At 42.7% G+C, this 21,935-nt stretch overlaps 1 protein-coding gene across 2 annotated transcripts in view; it reads left to right on the top strand.

Moving 5' to 3' along the window:
* LOC112261286 (rho GTPase-activating protein 10) overlaps positions 1-21,935 on the top strand; it is a 72,860-nt gene that overhangs the window by 12,853 nt on the left and 38,072 nt on the right. For both annotated transcript variants that reach the window (XM_024436542.2, XM_024436541.2), the window contains exons 2-3: positions 12,571-12,666; positions 13,203-13,264. In XM_024436542.2, the coding sequence (XP_024292310.1) occupies positions 12,571-12,666; positions 13,203-13,264 (158 nt within the window). The remainder of the gene's footprint in view (positions 1-12,570; positions 12,667-13,202; positions 13,265-21,935) is intronic.

A 21,935-nucleotide genomic window follows, 5' to 3' on the forward strand; every position in this document is an offset into this window, starting at 1 on the left:
CTTGTGGCTCCTTTTAACATGAGTCTTCAATATTCCCAGGTAAGAAGGTTTAGGTTGTAGTTATTATAGGACTATTTCCCTCTACCATTTGTATTTCATTAACCTTTGAATATTGGATGTTCTTATAGGCACTTTAATATTGCCAGTGTAACAGTATAGCTTCCGTCCCTCTCCTCGTTCCTCCCTGGGCTTGAACCAGGAACACAAAGACAACAGCCCCCCTCGAAGCAGCGTTACCCATGCAGAGCAAGGGGAACAACTACTTGAAGGCTCAGAGCGAGTGACGTTTGAACCGCTGTTAGCGCGCGCTAACTAGCTAGCCATTTCACTACGGTTACACCAGCCTCATCTCGGGAGTTGATAGGCTTGAAGTCATAAACAGTGCAATGCTTGACGCACAACGAAGAGCTGCTGGCAAAACACAAGTGCTGTTTGAATGAATGCTTACGAGCCTGCTGCTGCCTACCACCGCTCCGTCAGATACTTAGATACTTGTATGCTCAGTCAGATTATATGCAACGCAGGACACGCTAGATAATATCTAGTAATATCATCAACCATGTTTAGTTAACTAGTGATTATGATGGTTTAATGCTAGCTAGCAATATACCTTGGCTTACTGCATTCGCGTAACAGACAGTCTCCTTGTGGAGTGCAATGAGCGAGGCAGGTCGTTATTGCATTGGACTAGTTAACTGTAAGGTTGCAAGATCGGATCCCCCGAGCTGACAAGGTGGAAATCTGTCATTCAAAAATTTAGTGAAGTAAAAGTTGTCACATAAAAATGTTAAAGTACCGATGCCAAAAAAATACTTTAGTACTTTCCACCACTGCTCAATTGAGATAATTTCCACACTGCCACGTAGGGCTGCACGATATGGGCAAATCTAGGACTTATTTTTCACCGTCTGTTGCAATTGAGATTTGACTTGAGAATTAGAGCAAAACTGTAGGAATCACTGAAATAGAATGGCTATTCTAATTCTGTAGTTAGAATATAATAGTGGGCACTTTGAATACAGTTTTTGAGATGATGACTTGTGACAGGGTAGGAGTTGTGACAGGTTAGGAACTAAAGTGTTTCCTAGGGGACCCTGTAAGCTTTGGCTAAATTGTATGTTTTCTCTTAGCTACTTCATGTAGCTAACACATTCTTGCTTTGCATATTTCTCTTTGATTTAGAAGATACTGTTGCACAAACATGCTGATTTCAGGTCTACACCGTCACTGGTATCATCAGGCTGTGTTAGCTAGCCACGTTTGCTCTTACTCAGTACATTATTTAGCTAGCTGTTAGCGGCTAACAATTAGCATCTCGCAAGATTTAGGGCAACTTGCTAAGAAAAGACAAACTAGCTGTGTGCTGATGTAAGAAACACAAACTAATAGTGTCATTGTAGAATACTAGTGGATTTATATTTAGAAGGAAAGTGACAACTGCGTCGTCTTCAACATTGTTGCATGTGCTGCATTGACCATGCAGACTGAAGGCAAGTGTCTCGTGGTTGAGGAACAGCAAATGCACTCCTTGAGTGACAGAGGGCGTGGCTAGGTCTGAGAAGTGGCGCGGAGAGCGATTACTTAAGTAGCGAAGTAAACTATAAAAATTGACATTACACATGGCGTCTCACATTTTAACAAACCAAACATTCAAATACCAGTATAGAAGGTAGAGTTAAACTCAAACTGGTCCCTGCATCAATACCGGTATATCATAAAATGCAGTATACCGTCCAGCCCTACATGGAAATATGATTATTCTATAGTTAGAATATAATAAGCTCTTTCAATGGTGTTTGACATGAGACAAATGCAAATGCAAATCCATAGCACTTTATATTCCACAGCACTTAGGTTCAAAGAGGCTCTACTGTAGCTTTACTGTGGCTTATCTCTTCCACTTTGAGTCGGGTCTAGTCCTTACAAAGTGTAGGGCCATTTGTGTTCTCTTGACGACGCAACCTTTAAAGAGTACCCGGCATTAGATCTTCTAGACTAGGCTGTATCTGACCAGGACCGAGGCCAGCAACAAACATTTAATGTCCCACCATTTGTACTTCAGTTGTCTTTCGCTCCAGGCTGGATGCTGATTGGTCAGTTCTGCTGTACTGTAGACTAGAGCACCTCCTGGTTTTAATGTAACCAAAGAGGGGAACCCTGGCTAGGAGGTGACGCAATACACTTCCAGAGCTGTAGCACTCCATTGCCCCCAGCTTAATAGACAAACACACGGCAACAAGTGTTTGTCCCATCGCTTGGCCCCTTCATGTTTTACCTGTTAGGGAGAACTTGACTCATGATATCAGATTAATGCAAGGTTGTGGCATCATGACTCACACAGCCAAGCAGGGTCTCTGGTTTTTACATGGACAAGTGGCGGGGATGAAAGTCGACAGTTCCCAGTTTAACTGAAATTATTTGTCTGTTTTACTGAAAAGCCTTTCCTTTTTAAAGGCAACATGGCTAGGACCAGAAACAAGATGCCTTTTCCTTAGGCCTTCGGTAGAAGTTCTGGTGTTATTGGTATTTATTCTGTCACTGTAGGATAACAGTTATCTCTGGGATCGAATAGGTACAGACCTCTAGCCTGTCACATTTGTTGCTCCCCTGATATGCCATTGATGTGTGCCTGCAGCTGCTCTGTGCAATTGTCTTGGAAGTTTTACACCCTGTGATACCACCAAACTTATGCGGGTGCCAGGTTTGTTTTTCCACAAGAATGCTAGGTTGAAGGGTGTTATGTAATGGTTGAGCTAGCTGCTTTCTTCCTGTCTCTGCTAGTACCCACCCATCTGGGAGGGAAAGAGGAATACGGACAGAGGGAATGATTCAGTCAGTGACACCACTGTAGCTCTAACCAGAGTAGGAATCAATGGGAGAGAGTCTAGGTGAGGACACACCACACATGGGGCTAATCAAGCCAATGTCAACTGTTGCATTCTGATGACATCACCCTCCCATGTGCATTCTCTTACTGTGTACTGTGTCCTTGAACCCTGCCCCTCACCAGAGAAAGTGGAGAGGAAATGGGACTTTCATGGAACAGTCCACATGGAATGGAAAGGAACCGGTCTGAAAAAAGTGTGAGAAACCAGTTGGATGACCAAGTGCCCTTTTTTTTTTTTTTTTAAGCACAGGGATATCTGAAGTACATCAATCCACACTACGCCCTTCCTTTGTGCCCTAATATACTTTGTCATGATAGTAGAGCTTGAGATCGATATCATATCTAGAATCCAGTGTGTCCCACTTGGCTCATGTCTAGCTCCCTCCACAGTGTCTTCCTCCACTCAGCTGAGTACTTCAAGGCACTCCTCATCTGTTAATAAAGAATGTCGGTTTTTTACGGCTGTCCTTTGGACCTTTTTTTTAAAGGAATGCTTGCATAGGGAAGCATGCACTTGTTTTGACGTCGTATCACATTAGCCTATAATGGCCAACAGCTGTCTTCCCCCACCAAACCATGGATTCTGTTGGTCTTTCTGCTGCTCTGACACTGAAGGCTAAGTTTAAAGGAATGTCTTCAATGCTTGGGCATCATATTACCTTAGCCTATTCTATGTCTTAACCACAAGCTCTCTTCCCAACTACAAAATCAGATTTCTCTCCCAATGATGTCAATAAATGAATTCAACACTGAATCGGGCCTTTAAGTGATTTCTCACTGCTGTTGTGACACTAGAGGTCGACCGATTAATCGGAATGGCCGATTAATTAGGGCCGATTTCAGGTTTTCATAACAAACGGAAATCTGTTTTTTTTGGGCCGCCAATTTCAGATTTATTTTAATTTTATACCTTTTTATTTAACTAGGCAAGCCAGTTAAGAACACATTCTTATTTTCAATGACTGCCTAGGAACTGGGGGTTAACTGCCATGTTCAGGGGCAGAACGACAGATTTTCATCTTGTCAGCTCAGGGGTTTCAATCTTGCAACAGCACAGTTAACTAGTCCAACGCTCTAACCATTGCACTCCACGAGTAGCCTGCCTGTTACGCAAATGCAGTAGAAGCCAAGGTAAATTGCTAGCTAGCATTAAACTTATCTTACAAAAAAAAATCAATCATAATCACTAGTTATACCTACTAATCCAGTTTAGCAGGCAATATTAACCAGGTGAAATTGTAATTTCTCCTGTGTTCATTGCACGCAGAGTCAGGGTATATGCAACAGTTTGGGCTGCCTGGCTCATTGCAAACTAATTTGCCAGAATTTTACGTAATTATGACATACATTGAAGGTTGTGCAATGTAACAAGAATATTTAGACTTAGATAAAATACCGAATGCTTCCATATTTCACTGAAATAATAAACGTTTTGTTTTCGAAATGAGAATTTCTGTATTCGATCATATTAATGACATGGCTCGTATTTCTGTGTGTAATAATTAAGTCTGATTTGATAGAGCAGTCTGACTGAGCAGCAGCAGGCCCGTAATCATTCATTCAAACAGCACTTCTGTGCGTTTTGCCAGCAGCTCTTCGCAAGCACAGCGCTGTTTGACTTCAAGCCTAATGGCTGGTGTAACCAATGTGAAATGGCTAGCTAGTTAGCTGGGTGTGCGCTAATACCATTTCAAACATCACTCGCTTTTAGATTTGGAGTAGTTATTCCCCTTGCGCTGCAAGGGCTGCGGCTTTTGTGGAGCGATGGGTAACGATGCTTCGAGTGTGGCTGTTGTCGATGTGTTCTTGGTTCGAGCCGAGGTATGGGTGGGGAGAGGGACGGAAACTATACTGTTACACTGGCAATACTATAGTGTCTATAAGAACATCCAATAGTCAAAAGTATATGAAATCCAAATGGTATAGAGATAATATAGTATTTATAGGACTAACTACAACCTAAATGTTCAACTGTATTCAGAATGCATATAGTTGTTTTTACACAATAGAGGGAAACCTCAATGTTTTGGAGATGGACTCTGCGGCTGTTTACGTCTAGGCATGTTATCTGGTAAGAGCTTCCACATACAGATGGTAGGCTTCACATAGGGTGTCCTAGTGTTTGATTTGCTTCAGGTTGCACAAATGAAGTGCTCGTTTTAAACCACATCACCATGGTATTGACATTTAGCCTAAGCCAGTTGAGCTAGCCAACTGGAGCTAAAGTACCTCGAATCACAGTGGCTAACAAAACAGATATACTGTAGCAATACCATGGTAATGAGGTGTGTGTATATTGCACATGTCAAAAGGTAATGAGACACTGTGGCTCTGTTAGGTAGAATAGCTCTTCATATATCCCTGGGGCTGAGACAAACACTGTCTCTGTTGCTTGTTGTGAATCTGGATCAGCCTGCGCAACAGACAGCCACAGCACTGATGCCCGCTGTGGTACTGGCAGACTGGTCTAGCAATAGGTTAGTTAGGCTATCTGGATGGAATGCCCTCGCTGGGAGTGACTGAAGATGAAAGCTGGTCAAACTAATCAGTGTCTTAATCAGTGAACCTGATTTACTAGGTGGTAATTCGGCTCAGTGAGAGTGGAAGGACAGGAGGGATCCAGACCTGAATCTGGCCAAAGTGTTTTGGACTCGAGTTCCACAGTCGATAGAAAGCTAATTGCTATGTTCAGCAGTGTATGTTTGCTAACAAAATAATGACCTGTCTGACTTGTTGGCCTGGCTATACCTCTGTTTTGACAACACTGCATCGAGGCTATTAACCCATACTTTACTACCATATGTACATCAATGGGACTACCCGTCTACTGGATGATCGACTTCTTAGTCTGTGTAGAAGTCTGCTAGAAGGTGATGTTCACTGTGTACAGGAGACGTACTCCAGATCTCAACAACAACTGACATGACAGGGCAATAACATGACGAGCTTTAACATTACTGCAGTAATGCCCAATCCTTTGGCTTGTGGCATATAGGTTCAGCAGCTGATTTGTTATTTAGCTTATTGTTATTTAATCGTAACTTTTTCGAAATTTGATCCTGTGTTAAACTACTTCAAGTGTCTTTCTTGGTTGGTGGGTTTTTGTCTGCAACCAATGCTCAACCTGTGCCCTGGTGTGTTTTTAGTAGTCAGACACAAGGCTGCAAAAATCTGTGGTCAGAGCTCTCGTTGAGCCTTGTATCAGTCAGCCCGTCAGAGGAAGGAAGCACACTGCTGCGGCTTACATGCGATTATGTTTGTGTGAGAGGTGGTCTCTTCTCCCCCTCCCTGTGTAATTTAGCCTAGTTGTAGTCACCCACCCCAAGATGGGCTGTGACTGAATATTACTCCATCAGAGGCAGTATTTTGGGATGTCTGTCACATTCCTCCTGACCCCACATCAGTGGTTAAACACTGGAATCAACACCACCAGTAAGGGAATTAGAGGACCTTTGGCATAGCAGGCTAGTGTCTAGGTGCTTCTGAGTAGGCCTAACCATCCCATTATGTTTCTGTCAAAGCAAGGCATGGATTGGGTCCAACTTGAGATGTCTCTAAGGATTTGAATTAGGTCAGTCTAGGTGAGATATTTGAATTGTTTTTTTTTTCTTTTCCCAGAGACAATTTTTCACTTTAAAATGTATGTCAAACAAAAACCAGTAATTGCAAAATTAAACAAACTGTACAACTCTATGCACAAGGATTACTTGTTAATTTCCACAAACTCTTTCAAAAATACATGTAGTTGAAGAACAGTGCAGATGTAAAGTTTGGTTACTGATAGCACAAAACAGTCATTCTGTTACCAAATTTTGCATCTGCGCTGTTCTTAAAGTAAATGTGTTTTTGTGAAATGTTCAGTGGAAATTAGGGTTGGGCCATATCAAGAGGCATGATCTAATTTTAAATGCCATTATACTCCAATATGGCGTAATAAAGAATTCGTAGCATGTTTGAATTCTGGGGGAAATTCAACAATAGTGAGTTTGAACATTTTACTAGCGAATGTGAACGATACACATTATGCAAATGAACAAAGTTTTGAAGCATGCTTGTCTAAATAACAATACTGGCTCAAGCAACGTGACATCACTTCCTGAAACCGGAGGTTTAAAAAATTAAAATGTAAGTTTCGCAATATTAATTTTCAATGTATCAAAATATATGATCATACACAGGGAATGTAATCAATATTTACAGTAATATACATACACAATATTACATTAGGATCACCCCACACACACACACACACACACACAATTTAGACATTGAAACTATAAAAACGGTTTCAAGTCTAGCTCCTTGTTAAGGCCATGAGGAGACGGGTACTGTGGCTCCAGAATGATTCCCTTTTGAAGTTTCCTCTCAATGTCCCCTCCCCTGCATGACATCGTGACCATTTCTATTCCAATATATATCTCAGAGAACTATAGGATGTCCAGCTTGTACAAAATGAGCAGTAACCAATTTTTTTATACTTTGTCTCACCTGGCCGTATATTGCTGCGGTGCACACTGATCCGTCTCTTAAGGCTTCTATGGGATTTCCCTATGTAAGACAGACCACAGGGACATTTCAGCATGGAAATAACATTGGTGGACATGAAGGTAATCAGGCCCTTGATCTTTAATCTTTGTCCTGTGCAGGGGTGGGTAAATGAGTTGCATTTGTACGTGAAGTTGCATTGAGCTCATTGGCCACATTTTGTTATTACCCTCTGGAACTTTGTCCAAAAAAGTTCCCCTTTTCTAAGGTGGGTAATCAGATTTAGCCTACAACTCCAGCACTTGCGTTAAGTACCTGGATGTGTGCATGTTCTTCAGCTTTTGTAGCTGTACAAATAATCCATCCAAAGGGCTTTGACTTCTCAAACATGTCAGAAAGCTAACACAATATGATGCCCTGTCACCTTATTAATCGCACCATTCACTAAGATTAACCAGCAAGTTAAACTTTGGTCGCGTTGATGCAGAATTGTTTTTTTTGCCAGGAAAAAAATGATAAAACGCATCTTAATTTCTGTTATTTTACCAGGTAAGTTGACTGAACACGTTCTCATTTACAGCAACGACCTGGGGAATAGTTACAGGGGAGAGGGGGGGGCTAGATTGGGAATTTAGCCAGGACACCAGGGTTGACACCCCTACTCTTACGATAAGTGCCATGGAATCTTTAATGACTAGAGTCAGAACACCCGTTTAACGTCCCATCCGAAAGACTGCACCCTACACAGGGCAGCGTCCCCAATCACTGCCCTGGGGCATTGGGATATTTTTTTAGTCCAGAGGAGGGTGCCTCCTCCTGTTCCCTCAAACACCACTTCCAGCAGCATCTGGTCTCCAATCCAGGGACTGACCAGTAAGTATCTTGCTGTGTTTTGTAAACACACATGTTAAATGCTTTTTATTGGGTTCCCGGGTGACAGAGGTCTAAGGCACTGCATCTCAGTGCTAGAAGCGTCACTACCGACCCTGGTTAGATTCCAGGCTATCACAACTGGCCGTGATTGGGAGTCCCGTAGGGCAGCGCACAATTGGCCCAGCGTTGTTACGGCTTGGCCGGGGTAGGCTGTCATTGTTAAGTATTTTCTTAACTGACTTACCTAGTTAAAGGCATCAGACTAATTCCGTGCTCCAGTTGTACTTTCCACTCAGATAGAATGTCCATTTGTGAATTCTTATCAGAAGATGGTGCTCTGACTGTGTAGCTACTTCTCCTGTACTTTTCTCGATGTAGCCAGCCTACTTTTCTCTGGTAAAATGAAAGAACTTTAAGCAAAACATCAGGAAAGGTAGCTGGCTACATTCTTTCTATGATAAACATTAGAATATATGGCCATGCATAGTTTAACCCTTCTGGCGCAGGCCTTCCGCTAGCGACCCACCTCGACAACATCCGGTGAAATTGTCTGAGGACAGCGCCCCGCATACAAATGCATGAAAAACATTTTCAACCAGGCAGGTGCCTGTCAGTCAGAAATAGTGATAAAATAAATGCCTTTTGAAGATCTTCTGTTGGCACTCAAAGGTCCCAGCTACATCACAAATGGTCCTTTTTGTTCGATAATGTCCTTTATATCCCCAAAAACTGTTTAGCTGGCGCGCTTCATTCAATAATCCACTGGTTTCCCTCCTTCAAAATGCATTCAAAATGAATCCAAAACGTTACCAATAAACTTCTCCAAACAAGTCAAACATTTATAATCAAACCTCAGGTACCCTAATACGTAAATATACGATACAATTTAAGACGGAATCGTTATTGTCTTTACCGGAGATAAACAACAAAACGCACTCTCATCCACGTGCATGAAAACACTATAGCCAAAATGGGAGCCACCTAGAAAAACTACAAATTCTAGCTAATTTTTCCAAAAACAAGCCTGAAACCTTTGCTAAACATTTGACATCTAGTGGAAGCCCTATGAACTGCAATCTGGGAGGTTTTTGCCTCCATAATTAACATGACAGCCATTGGAAACAGTGGTAGGCTGAATTTCTTTTATTTGTAAAAAATAATAATAATAAAAAATAAAAATAAATGGTTTGTTCTCTGGGTTTTGCCTGCCATATCAGTTCTGTTAGACATTATTTTAAGTTATAGAAACTTGCGTTTTCTATACAAATCTACCAATTATATGCATATCCTGGCTTCTGGGCCTGCGTAACAGGCAGTTTACTTTGTGCACGCTTTTCATCCGGACGTCAAAATACTGCCCCCTAGCCCAAAGAGGTTATTAATTAACTAAAAAATACCCTTTTCATGATAAGCTCATTTACTTGTGGCTACCAGCCAAATAGCTTTGCACATCTGTCATCTGATGAAAATGAAGCTATTTTCTGTAAAGGAAAACTATACTTGCCCGTATTCAACCGGGGGTACTGCAGGGGGTCTGTTAATATAAGTGGCTTTTTTTTTTCAATATCTTTATGAATATAGCTTGCAACAACATGTATTTTATTATATACCTGTGGTACAAAAGGGGAGAATATCATTCTAATGTGAACTTTATTTCTCAACTCCTAATATTGAGAAAATTACACTCATTGGAGCCAATTACACTTGTTGGATTATGACATAGGCTTTGAATAAGCACCCGCAAATAGGCTACCAGTGTGGCAAGTGCCACTGGCTGCTGGTAAGCTTTCTTAAATTGGACATTTTTGCCAACACATGGCTCTTAGTGAAAATGTGTTTGGCGTTACCCTTCTAGCTATTAGACTGTTAGTTTCATTATTTTGACATGCCTCCATTATAACTAGAAGAGTAAACTATCTACTCAATCTATTCACTTTAAAATGTTAATTACTTCTCCTTGCCATGATCATTCACCTGATATTGATAAGACGACGTGATTTAAATGGGGGTCGCTAGTTTCCCCGGAGGGGGTCCGTGGGCAAGAATGTTGAAGACCCCTGGCCTATTGCTAATCTGTCATGGTTTGATAGCAGCTCAGGAGTGCATTGGCTTGTACTTTACTTTCTGCATATTTTAATGGTCCATCATCACTGCTGAACTTTTCTAAGAACGACCATTACATTACCTCACCAGTAAAAAAAACAAATTTGAAAAAAGGAAAAGCTAGCTTCCTGCAGGTGCTACATAAAGCAGGCCTAACTCAGAGCAAGCACTTGTAAACAATGCTGCTGTAGAGCAGAATGCAACAGTGTTTCCTGTAGTAACTTGGACGACAAACGTACCAAGGTCTTAGTACTACGTAAAAATGGTTTCCAAATGTGTGTAAATGTATTTACAAATTACGAGTGAACTGAGAAGGTGGGGTTTCAGAATGTGGCTGTGTTCAAGAGTATCAAATCCATGATGCATTGTGGGTAAATTGACTGCCTGACTGATCTACATGTGTATGCAAGATTTGTAGGTCAGTCAACAGTTTTAATGTTGAACAAGCCCAATCATAGTGGGTTAGCCAGCCTACATCGATTTCCTTGTCTAAGGTCCGCTCAGATCAATTTGGGGAATTGATTGAAACATTGAAAGAAATACTGGCTTGGGATCAGTCAGGCAGATGTTAGGGGTAGGCACTTTATACCAGTCATTGTGCAGAAGTCACGTGATTAAGCTTTGGGTCTCGTCGTTATAATCCGCATGCACTGAGTGACAAAGTTAATATTTTTTGGGGGGCGTGATAGTTGTGGGTGTTAGCAAGCCGCTTAATTGGCAGGGTTATTGCTGTAGAGGAATTGGTTGATAGACTGCGACTTGTTTAATGTGGCTATTCTCTCAACATCAGTTTAAAGATTGACTTACAATCATTTGTAGATGTTAACGTAATCAATAGGCCCCAGTATTGCGTGAATGCTTTTGTCACACATTTTAGATGTTGTGCGTAAGATACTGCAGACTATGACTCATGGCAATATGCAGGTTTATTGTCAAGAGTCTTGTCCTGGAGGCAGGACAGAGCCATTTCCACTTATGCCATGTAAAAGGCCCTCCCGAGTGGCGCAGCAGTCGAAGGTACTGAATCGCTGTCCTGAGGCGCCACTACAGCCTGGGGTTCGCTCTAGCGACTCCTTGTAGCCAACCGGGCGCTTGCAAGCTGACTTCGGTCGTCAGTTGTGGCTGGCTTCCGGGTCATGACAAAAAATGCTAACCTGCTGGTAATAATAACTGTTAAAATAAAAACAGGCTTCCTACCTCCATTGTCAACAAGCCCAGGCTATCAGATCTCACTGTATTCAAAACTCTCAGCTGATCCTCCCCATAGAGCCCCAGCCAGCTGCTAAAGCTAATGATACTGCTCCTCTGGATACCAGTCATAGCTCCAGTCTTTAAAAATACCCTGCTACATTCTCCCATGCTGTCCTTATGGGACTGTCATCAGTCTGAGATCCACACCGCTGTGAATATCTGTCTGTTTAGAAAACAGAGCGGGCTCAACATGCCTGGAAAACAAACGCTCCGAAGTTCACTATGGTGCAGCGTGTGGGTTCCAGGCTAGGCTACATCCGAATGTGGTTGTTGTTGTTTAGCCCCTCTTCTCCTCCTCACAACATGGTAAGGCTAGCGCATAGCCTAAACGATGATCCTAAAAATAAATGTTATTAATACGGTTTTCTTACACAACAAGCAGGTCAAGATCAAAGCTTAGCCTATGTAGGCTAATATGTATGTTTGTAAATCAGTTGGCTCATTATTAACCCTTGAGCCATTACCCACCACACCCCCATAGATAAACCAGGCCTATAAGGCTAATTTCCATAGGGTCATATGTTTAATGTATTGCTCAAATGTAAATGCCTGTCACCATCAATGGACCAGTAGGCATTGTCTCTTCATAACCTATACAGGGACAGGATGCTACAGTCTGACAGCAGAGGCAACAGGATGTATGCAAAGTGGGTTAACCACGGGGTTACAGTAGGCGCCGTACTGCCTGCATGTCAGCCAGGCCTTGAATAAATGACTTCTTTTTTTTTTTTTTTTTTTTTTTTCTCCCAGTGTTCAGTATTTGTGCTTTGGGCCAACAAATGTGATTTAATATCTATCAAGCTAGTATATCCACTAATTAAATTTTAAACACATTGATACAAGCCTGTAAATAGGAAGCACGTGTGACCGCAGTGCATTTGATGTCAAAAAATGGCCAAGGGGAAAGTCGCATCCGAAATCACATCAATCCCATAGGGTTATTTTTGAAATTATTTTTGTTTTGTTTTCAGAGCTTGCGTTGGCCCAGCGCAAGTTTGCCCAGTCCCTGGGAGAATTCCAGTTTGAGTACATCGGTGACGCGAAGACCGACGATGAGAGGTGTATTGGTGAGTGTGGTGCTGTTACGACCTACAGCTGGGTGGTTCTGCCAGCGTAACCACAGACTGAGAACCTTTGTTTTTGGTTCTGTCTACCACCAAATGAAGTGCTTGCATGTGTAATTTCCCAAACCCTTGGCTTCTTTAGAGATGGAAACACCAGTACTTATGTCCCTCTCTTTTTCTCTGTGTGGTCTTATGTTGGTGTGTGTGTCCTGTCTCGCCTCCTGTTTGAGGGGAGTGGGGGGCTGTGTTTGTGTGTGATACTACACACACATATTTAGCAGATGTTATGTCAGGTGTAGCGAAATGCTTGTGTTCCTAGCTCCAACAGTGCAGTAGTATCTAAAAACAATACACGCATCTAAAATAATGTAATTAAGAAATGTATAAACATTAGGACGAGCAATATCAGTGGCATTGACTAAAATACAATACAATACAATAGAATACAGTATATACATGAGATGAGTGAAGCTGTATGTAAACATTATTAAAGTGACTAGTGTTCCATTTATTAAAGTGTGTGTTTCTATGTCTTGCAGATGAATCCTTGCAGGAGTTCTCCAACTTCCTTAAGAACCTGGAAGACCAAAGAGAGCTGATGGTAAGCAGTAACTAGTTGAGACCTGCTTTAAAAGCCAGGGGAAATACCGCTCTCTGTTTGTCTAACTAAAGTCTGCTCTGTGTGTGAGTAAATTACAGTTCCTCGGTGGGTGGAGGGTTGAGCGACGCCTCTGTTGTAACACCATGTTCATTAGCGCACACTGTAGCAAAACTTATTGGAATAGAAAACAATTAGTTTCTTATTAGACAAGTCTGGGTAGTCCCTGCTGTCTGTTTTCATATGATTGGTGTCTAATGAACATGAGTCAGACAGGTGCAGTGAAGGTGGCTCTAAGGGTCACTGTGTGCTATCCCCACCTCTCCCCTGGAGGCGGTGGGACAGAACCATTAAACACAACCTCAGAAGACATGACATACCAGAGTCAATGGAGTCATTCAACACTCACTGATGTGTAGTGCTATACTAGTACACTACAGTGACACATGTTAAAGTTCAGTTACATCTGCTATAATTTATAGAGGAAGTTACAGCTGAAATTAATGTTGTAAATGTAGCCTGTTAGTGTTTTCTACCCATGCAGAAAAGACTGGGTCTGTCCTAAATGGCACCCTATTCCTTCTCTGGTCAACAGTAGTGCACCACATAGGGAATAGAGTGCCATTTGGGATGCAACCTAGGGTAACCCTGGAGTTTGCAACCAACCCAGCCTCTCTCGTTGAGTCACGGTGTTCGTGTGTCAACAGATGGGCGTCTCCGTTTCACAGAATAATATCCCTCAAGGCTCCTGGCTCTATTGTCCCTATTCCTCCATACCTCTATTTACTGTAGGTTTTGCTGACTCAACGTTTTAATCAAGGGCTAGGCTATATCTTGTGGGCTCTTGGTGACTCATGCAACACAGATAATGTAGTGTTATTTATATTCTCCTGTAATGCAGCCTATGGCTTGTTCTAAGAGCTCGTACACGCCAATAGTGTTTGCCTGCCGTGAGTACTTGCGGACCTAGTGCAAACCGATTTTACTTGTAGAGTCGCGCAACAGCACGCTGAACAATCGGTAGACGAATGGGAGATCCAGCTTCGATGCAATGTGTGCGACCCTTAAAATATTGTAGCTAGATACAGTATGGCATTTTGAAAAACCATTCAATACTATTGTTTTACTTCCCTGACCCCTTGCAATCAGAATAGGTTATGTTTACAATGCATGTTATGTACTGTATTTGCGCTGTAGATAGGGTCTATCGTTGCCATGTAACCATCGCTACCAGGGCCTGGTTCAGCCCCAGCATTGCATAGCAGTATGGGATGACATCGCAGCCCACAGCAGAGGAATGTGGGGTGGGCAGGCAGGCTCAGACATGTTCTGGAATTTATTTATTTTTTAAAAATACATTTATTTCACCTTTATTTTATTTATTGTATTACCTTTTTATTAGTTGAACAAGTTCTCATTTACAACTGCGACCTGGCCAAGATGAAGCAAAGCAGTTCGACAGAGTTACACATGGAGTAAACAAACAGTCAATAATACAGTAGAAAAACAAGTGTGTATATACAATGTAAACAAATTAAGTGAGATAAGGGAGGTAGGGCAATAAATAGGCCATGGTGGCAAAGTAAATACAATATAGGAATTAAAACACTGGAATGGTAGATTTGCAGTAGATGAATGTGCAAAGTAGAAATACTGGGGTGCAAAGGAGCAAGATGAATACAGTAGGGGATGAGGTAGTTGTTTGGGCTATGTTTCATTTTGGATCGGAGATGCTCAATGTGAGTCTGGAAGGAGAGTTTAGTCTAACCAGACACCTAGAATATGAGGACAACTACAAATACCTAAGTCAGAACCGTCCAGAGTAGTGATGCTGGACAGGCGGGCAGGTGCAGGCAGCGATTAATTGAAGAGCATGCATTTAGTTTTACTTGTATTAAAGAGCAGTTGGGGGCCACGGAAGGGGAGTTGTATGGCATTGAAGCTCGTCTGGAGGGTAGTTAACAATGTCCAAAAAAAGGGCCAGAAGAATACAGAATGGTGTCTGTGTAGAGGTGAATCAGAGACTCACCAGCAGCAAGAGCGACATCATTGATGTATACAGAGAAGAGAGTCGGCCCAAGAATTGAACCCTGTGGCACCCCCGTAGACTGCCAGAGGCCCGGACAACAGGCCCTCCGATTTGACACACTGAACTCTATCGGAGAAGTAGTTGCTGAACCAGGCGATCATTTGAGAAACCAAGGGTGTTGAGTCTGCTGATAAGGATGTGGTGATTGACAGTCGAAAGCCATGGCCAGGTCAATGAATACAGCTGCACAGTATTGTTTCTTATCGATGGTGGTTAAGATATCGTTTAGGACCTTGAGCATGGCTGAGGTGCACCCATGACCAGCTCTGAAACCAGATTGCATAGCGGAGAAGTTACGCTGGGATTCAAAATGGTCTGTAATCTGTTTAACTTGGCTTTCGAAGACCTTTAGAAAGGCAGGGTAGGATAGATATAGGTCTGTAGCGGTTTGAGTGTGTGTGTGTGTCCCCCCTTTGAAGAGGGGATGACCGCGGCTGCTTTCCAATCTTTGGGAATCTAAGATGACACGAAAGACGTTGAACAGGCTAGTAATAGGGGTTGCAGTAATTTCGGCAGATAATTTTAGAAAGAAAGGATCCAGATTGTCTAGCCTGGTTGATTTGTAGGGGTCCAGATTTTGCAGTTCTTTCAGAACATCAGCTGACTGGATTTTGTAGAAATGGGGGAGGCTTGGGCGAGTTGCTGTGGGGGGTGCAGTGCTGTTGACCGGGGTAGGGGTAGCCAGTTGGAAAGCATGGCCAGCCGTAGAAAAATGCTTATTGAAGTTCTCAATTATAGTGGATTCATCAGTGGTGACAGTTTCCTATCCTCAGTGCAGTGGGCAGCTGGGAGGAGGTGCTCTTATTCTCCATGGACTTTAGTGTCCCAGAACCTTTTTGAGTTTGTGTTGCAGGAAGCAAATTTCAGCTTGAAAAAGCTAGCCTTGGCTTTTCTAACTGCCTGTGTATATCGTTCCTAACTTCACTGAAAAGTTTCATATCACGGGGGCTGTTCGATGCTAATGCAGTACACCACAGGATGTTTTTGTGCTGGTCAAGGGCAGTCAGGTCTGGAGAGAACCAAGAGCTATATCTGTTCCTGGTTCTAAATTTCTTGAATGGGGCATGCTTATTTAAGATTGTGAGGACGGCATTTTTGAAGAATAACCAGACATCCTCTACTGACGGGATGAGGTCTATATCCTTCCAGGATACCTGGGCCAGGTCGATTTAGAAATGCCAGCTCGCTGAAGTGTTTCAGGGAGTGTTTGACAGTGATGAGTGGAGGTCGTTTGACCGCTGACCCATTTACGGATGCAGGCAGTGATCACTGAGATATTGGTTGAAAACAGCAGAGGTGTATTTAGAGGGCGAGTTGGTTAGGATGATATCTGTGAGGGTACCCGTGTTTACGACTTTGGGGTTGTACCTGGTAGGTTCATTCATAATTTGTGGGAGATTGAGGGCATCAAGTTTAGATTGTAGGATGGCTGGGGTGTTAAGCATGTCACAGTTTAGGTCACCTAGCAGCATGAGCTCTGAAAATAGATGGGGGGGCAAGCAGTTCACATACGGTGTCCAGAGCACAGCTGGGGGAAGAGGGTGGTCTATAGCAAGCGGCAACGGTGAGAGGCGGATTTTTAAAAGTAGAAGTTCAAATTGTTTGGGTACAGAACTGGATAGTAGCCTGCAGAGTAGTAGCCTTCCTATCTATCAACCCAGGGCAATTCCACGGTAACGGACTTGCGCAGAGACTCCGATTTCACTTAAAATGAATGCCAAACTTGATTTCAAAGTTTAACAAACCATAACTCTATTCACAAGAACTACTTTTAACAATATACACTGAACATTTTACAAATGCACATTTACTGGAAAAACTGCAGATGCAAAGTTTGGGTCCACGGTTTCCCAAAACTCTTAAATAGCTGCTCCGAATTAAGATTCAATGATGTTTGCAAAAATAGTGTCAGCTATGACATGACACATTGACTTTGAGAATCTCTTTTGGTTATTGAACTACAGTAAGTGGAATTGCGGGAACTGAATTTTGTCATGGGTCCCTGATCTGTACTACCCAGAAATGAACAACTATGGATATGAATGTTATTCTCTTCATGATGTATCCTAACTAGGTACAGAAATGTATAAATATGCAATATCCTATTCTACACGGTAGCTATTATTTTAATGAGCTCTGCCCCCAAACAAGACCAAATCTGAACTGATCTTAGATGTCTGGCTGCATTTAGAGGCATCCCAATTCTGACATTTTCTTCACTAATTGGTCTTTTGACCAATCAGGTCAGCTCTGATGCAAAAACATCTGTGATTGGTCAAAATATCAATTCGTGTAGAGGTCGACCGATTAATTGGAATGGCCGATTTTAATAGGGACGATTTCAAGTTTCCATAACAATCGGAACTTTTTTAACAACCGGTATTTTTGGGTGCCGATTTGCCTAATATTTTATTTGTATTCCTTTTTATTTAACTAGGCAAGTCAGTTAAAGAACACATTCTTATTTTCAATGACGGCCTAGGAACGGTGGGGTAACTGCCTTGTTCAGGGGCAGAAGGACAGATTTTCACCTTGTCAGCTTGGGGGGTCCAATCTTGCAACCTTACAATGAACTAGTCCAACGCAATAATGGCTTGCCCCCCTCTCGTTGCACTCCACAAGGAGATTGCCTGTTATGCGAATGCAGTATGGTAAGTTGCTAGCTAGCATTAAACTTATCTAAAAAAACAATCAATCATAATCACTAGTTAACTACACATGGTTGATACTATCTAGCATGTCCTGCGTTGCATATAATCTGACTGAGCATACAAGTATCTGACTGAGCGGTGGTAGGCAGAAACAGGCGCGTACACATTAATTCAAACAGCACTTTCGTGCATTTTGCCAGCAGCTCTTCGTTGTGCGTCAAGCATTGCACTGTTTATGACTTCAAGCCTATCAACTCCCGAGATGAGGCTGGTGTAACCGAAGTGAAAAGGCTAGCTAGTTAGCGCGCGCTAATAGCGTTTCAAACGTCACTCGCTCTGAGCCTTCTTGTAGTTGTTCCCCTTGCTCTGCATGGGTAACGCTGCTTCAATGATGGCTGTTGTCATTGTGTTGATGATTCGAGCCCAGGGAGGAGCAAGGAGAGGGACGGGAAGCTATACTGTTACACTGGCAATATTAAAGTGCCTATAAGAACATCCAATAGTCAAAGGTTCAAATCAAATCAAAATCAAATTTATTTATATAGCCCTTCGTACATCAGCTGATATCTCAAAGTGCTGTACAGAAACCCAGCCTAAAACCCCAAACAGCAAGCAATGCAGGTGTAGAAGCACGGTGGTTAGGAAAAACTCCCTAGAAAGGCCAAAACCTAGGAAGAAACCTAAAGAGGAACCAGGCTATGTGGGGTGACCAGTCTTCTGGCTGTGCCGGGTGGAGATTATAACAGAACATGGTCAAGATGTTCAAATGTTCATAAATGACCAGCATGGTCAAATAATAATAAGGCAGAACAGTTGAAACTGGAGCAGCAGCACAGTCAGGTGGACTGGGGACAGCAAGGAGTCATCATGTTAGGTATTCCTGGGGCATGGTCCTAGGGCTCAGGTCCTCCGAGAGAAAGAAAGAGAATTAGAGAGAGCATATGTGGGATGGCCAGTCCTCTTCTGGCTGTGCCGGGTGGAGATTATAACAGAACATGGCCAAGATGTTCAAATGTTCATAAATGCATGGTTGAATAATAATAATAAGGCAGAACAGTTGAAACTGGAGCAGCAGCACGGCCAGGTGGACTGGGGACAGCAAGGAGTCATGTCAGGTAGTTGGGGGCATGGTCCTAGGGCTCAGGTCCTCCGAGAGAGAGAAAGAGAGAAGGAGAGAATTAGAGAACACACACTTAGATTCACACAGGACACCGAATAGGACAGGAGAAGTACTCCAGATATAACAAACTGACCCTAGCCCCCCGACACATTAACTACTGCAGCATAAATACTGGAGGCTGAGACAGGAGGGGTCACGAGACACTGTGGCCCCATCCGAGGACACCCCCGGACAGGGCCAAACAGGAAGGATATAACCCCACCCACTTTGCCAAAGCACAGCCCCCACACCACTAGAGGGATATCTTCAACCACCAACTTACCATCCTGAGACAGGGCTGAGTATAGCCCACAAAGATCTCCGCCATGGCACAACCCAAGGGGGGGCGCCAACCCAGACAGGATGACCACATCAGTGAATCAACCCACTCAGGTGACGCACCCCTTCCAGGGACGGCATGAGAGAGCCCCAGTAAGCCAGTGACTCAGCCCCTGTTATAGGGTTAGAGGCAGAGAATCCCAGTAGAAAGAGGGGAACCGGCCAGGCAGAGACAGCAAGGGCGGTTCGTTGCTCCAGAGCCTTTCCGTTCACCTTCCCACTCCTGGGCCAGACTATACTCAATCATAGGACCCACTGAAGAGATCAGTCTTCAGTAAAGACTTAAAGGTTGAGACCGAGTTTGCGTCTCTGACATGGGTAGGCAGACCGTTCCATAAAAATGGAGCTCTATAGGAGAAAGCCCTGCCTCCAGCTGTTTGCTTAGAAATTCTAGGGACAATTAGGAGGCCTGCGTCTTGTGACCATAGCGTACGTGTAGGTATGTACGGCAGGACCAAATCAGAGAGATAGGTAGGAGCAAGCCCATGTAATGCTTTGTAGGTTAGCAGTAAAACCTTGAAATCAGCCCTTGCTTTGACAGGAAGCCAGTGTAGAGAGGCTAGCACTGGAGTAATATGATCAAATTTTTTGGTTCTAGTCAGGATTCTAGCAGCCGTATTTAGCACTAACTGAAGTTTATTTAGTGCTTTATCCGGGTAGCCGGAAAGTAGAGCATTGCAGTAGTCTAACCTAGAAGTGACAAAAGCATGGATTCATTTTTCTGCATCATTTTTAGACAGACAGTTTCTGATTTTTGCAATGTTACATAGATGGAAAAAAGCTGTCCTTTGAAATGGTCTTGATATGTTCTTCAAAAGAGATCAGGGTCCAGAGTAATGCCGAGGTCCTTCACCGTTTTATTTGAGACGACTGTACAACCATTAATATTAATTGTCAGATTCAACAGAAGACCTCTTTGTTTCTTGGGACCTAGAACAAGCATCTCTGTTTTGTCCGAGTTTAAAAGTAGAAAGTTTGCAGCCATCCACTGAAACACATTCTTCTAGCAAGGGCAATTTTGGGGCTTCACCATGTTTCATTGAAATGTACAGCTGTGTGTCATCCGCATAGCAGTGAAAGTTAACATTATGTTTTCGAATAACATCCCCAAGAGGTAAAATATATAGTGAAAACAATAGTGGTCCTAAAACGGAACCTTGAGGAACACCGAAATTGACAGTTGATTTGTCAGAGGACAAACCATTCACAGAGACAAACTGATATCTTTCCGACAGATAAGATCTAAACCAGGCCAGAACTTGTCCGTGTAGACCAATTTGGGTTTCCAATCTCTCCAAAAGAATGTGGTGATCGATGGTATCAAAAGCGGCACTAAGGTCTAGGAGCACGAGGATAGATGCAGAGCCTATAAATGCCATTAAAATGTCATTTACCACCTTCACAAGTGCCGTCTCAGTGCTATGATGGGGTCTAAAACCAGACTGAAGCATTTCGTATACATTGTTTGTCTTCAGGAAGGCAGTGAGTTGTTGCTCAACAGCCTTTTCTAAAATTTGAGAGGAATGGAAGATTCGATATAGGCCGATAGTTTTTTGTATTTTCTGGGTCAAGGTTTGGCTTTTTCAAGAGGCTTTATTACTGCCACTTTTAGTGAGTTTGGTACACATCCGGTGGATAGAGAGCCATTTATTATGTTCAACATAGGAGGGCCAAGCACAGGAAGCAGCTCTTTCAGTAGTTTAGTTGGAATAGGGTCCAGTATGCAGCTTGAAGGTTTAGAGGCCATGATTATTTTCATCGTTGTGTCAAGAGATATAGTACTAAAACACTTGAGCGTCTCTCTTGATCCTAGGTCCTGGCAAAGTTGTGCAGACTCAGGACAACTGAGCTTTGATGGAATACGCAGATTTAAAGAGGAGTCCGTAATTTGCTTTCTAATAATCATAATCTTTTCCTCAAAGAAGTCCATGAATTTATCACTGCTAAAGTGAAAGTCATCCTCTCTTGGGGAATGCTGCTTTTTTAGTTAGCTTTGCGACAGTATCAAAAAGAAATTTCGGATTGTTCTTATTTTCCTCAATTAAGTTAGAAAAATAGGATGATCGAGCAGCAGTAAGGGCTCTTCGGTACTGCACAGTACTGTCTTTCCAAGCTAGTCGGAAGACTTCCAGTTTGGTGTGGAGCCATTTCTGTTCCAATTTTCTGGAAGCTTGCTTCAGAGCTCGGGTATTTTCTGTGTACCAGGAGCTAGTTTCTTATGAGAAATGTTTTTAGTTTTTAGGGGTGCAACTGCATCTAGGGTATTGCGCAAGGTTAAATTGAGTTCCTCAGTTAGGTGGTTAACTGATTTTTGTCCTCTGGCGTCCTTGGGTAGACAGAGGGAATCTGGAAGGACATCAAGGAATCTTTGTGTTGTCTGTGAATTTATAGCACGACTTTTGATCCTTGGTTGGGGTCTGAGCAGATTATTTGTTG

The sequence above is a fragment of the Oncorhynchus tshawytscha genome, linkage group LG11 (assembly GCF_018296145.1).
Source record: "Oncorhynchus tshawytscha isolate Ot180627B linkage group LG11, Otsh_v2.0, whole genome shotgun sequence".
Taxonomy (NCBI): Eukaryota; Metazoa; Chordata; class Actinopteri; order Salmoniformes; family Salmonidae; genus Oncorhynchus; species Oncorhynchus tshawytscha.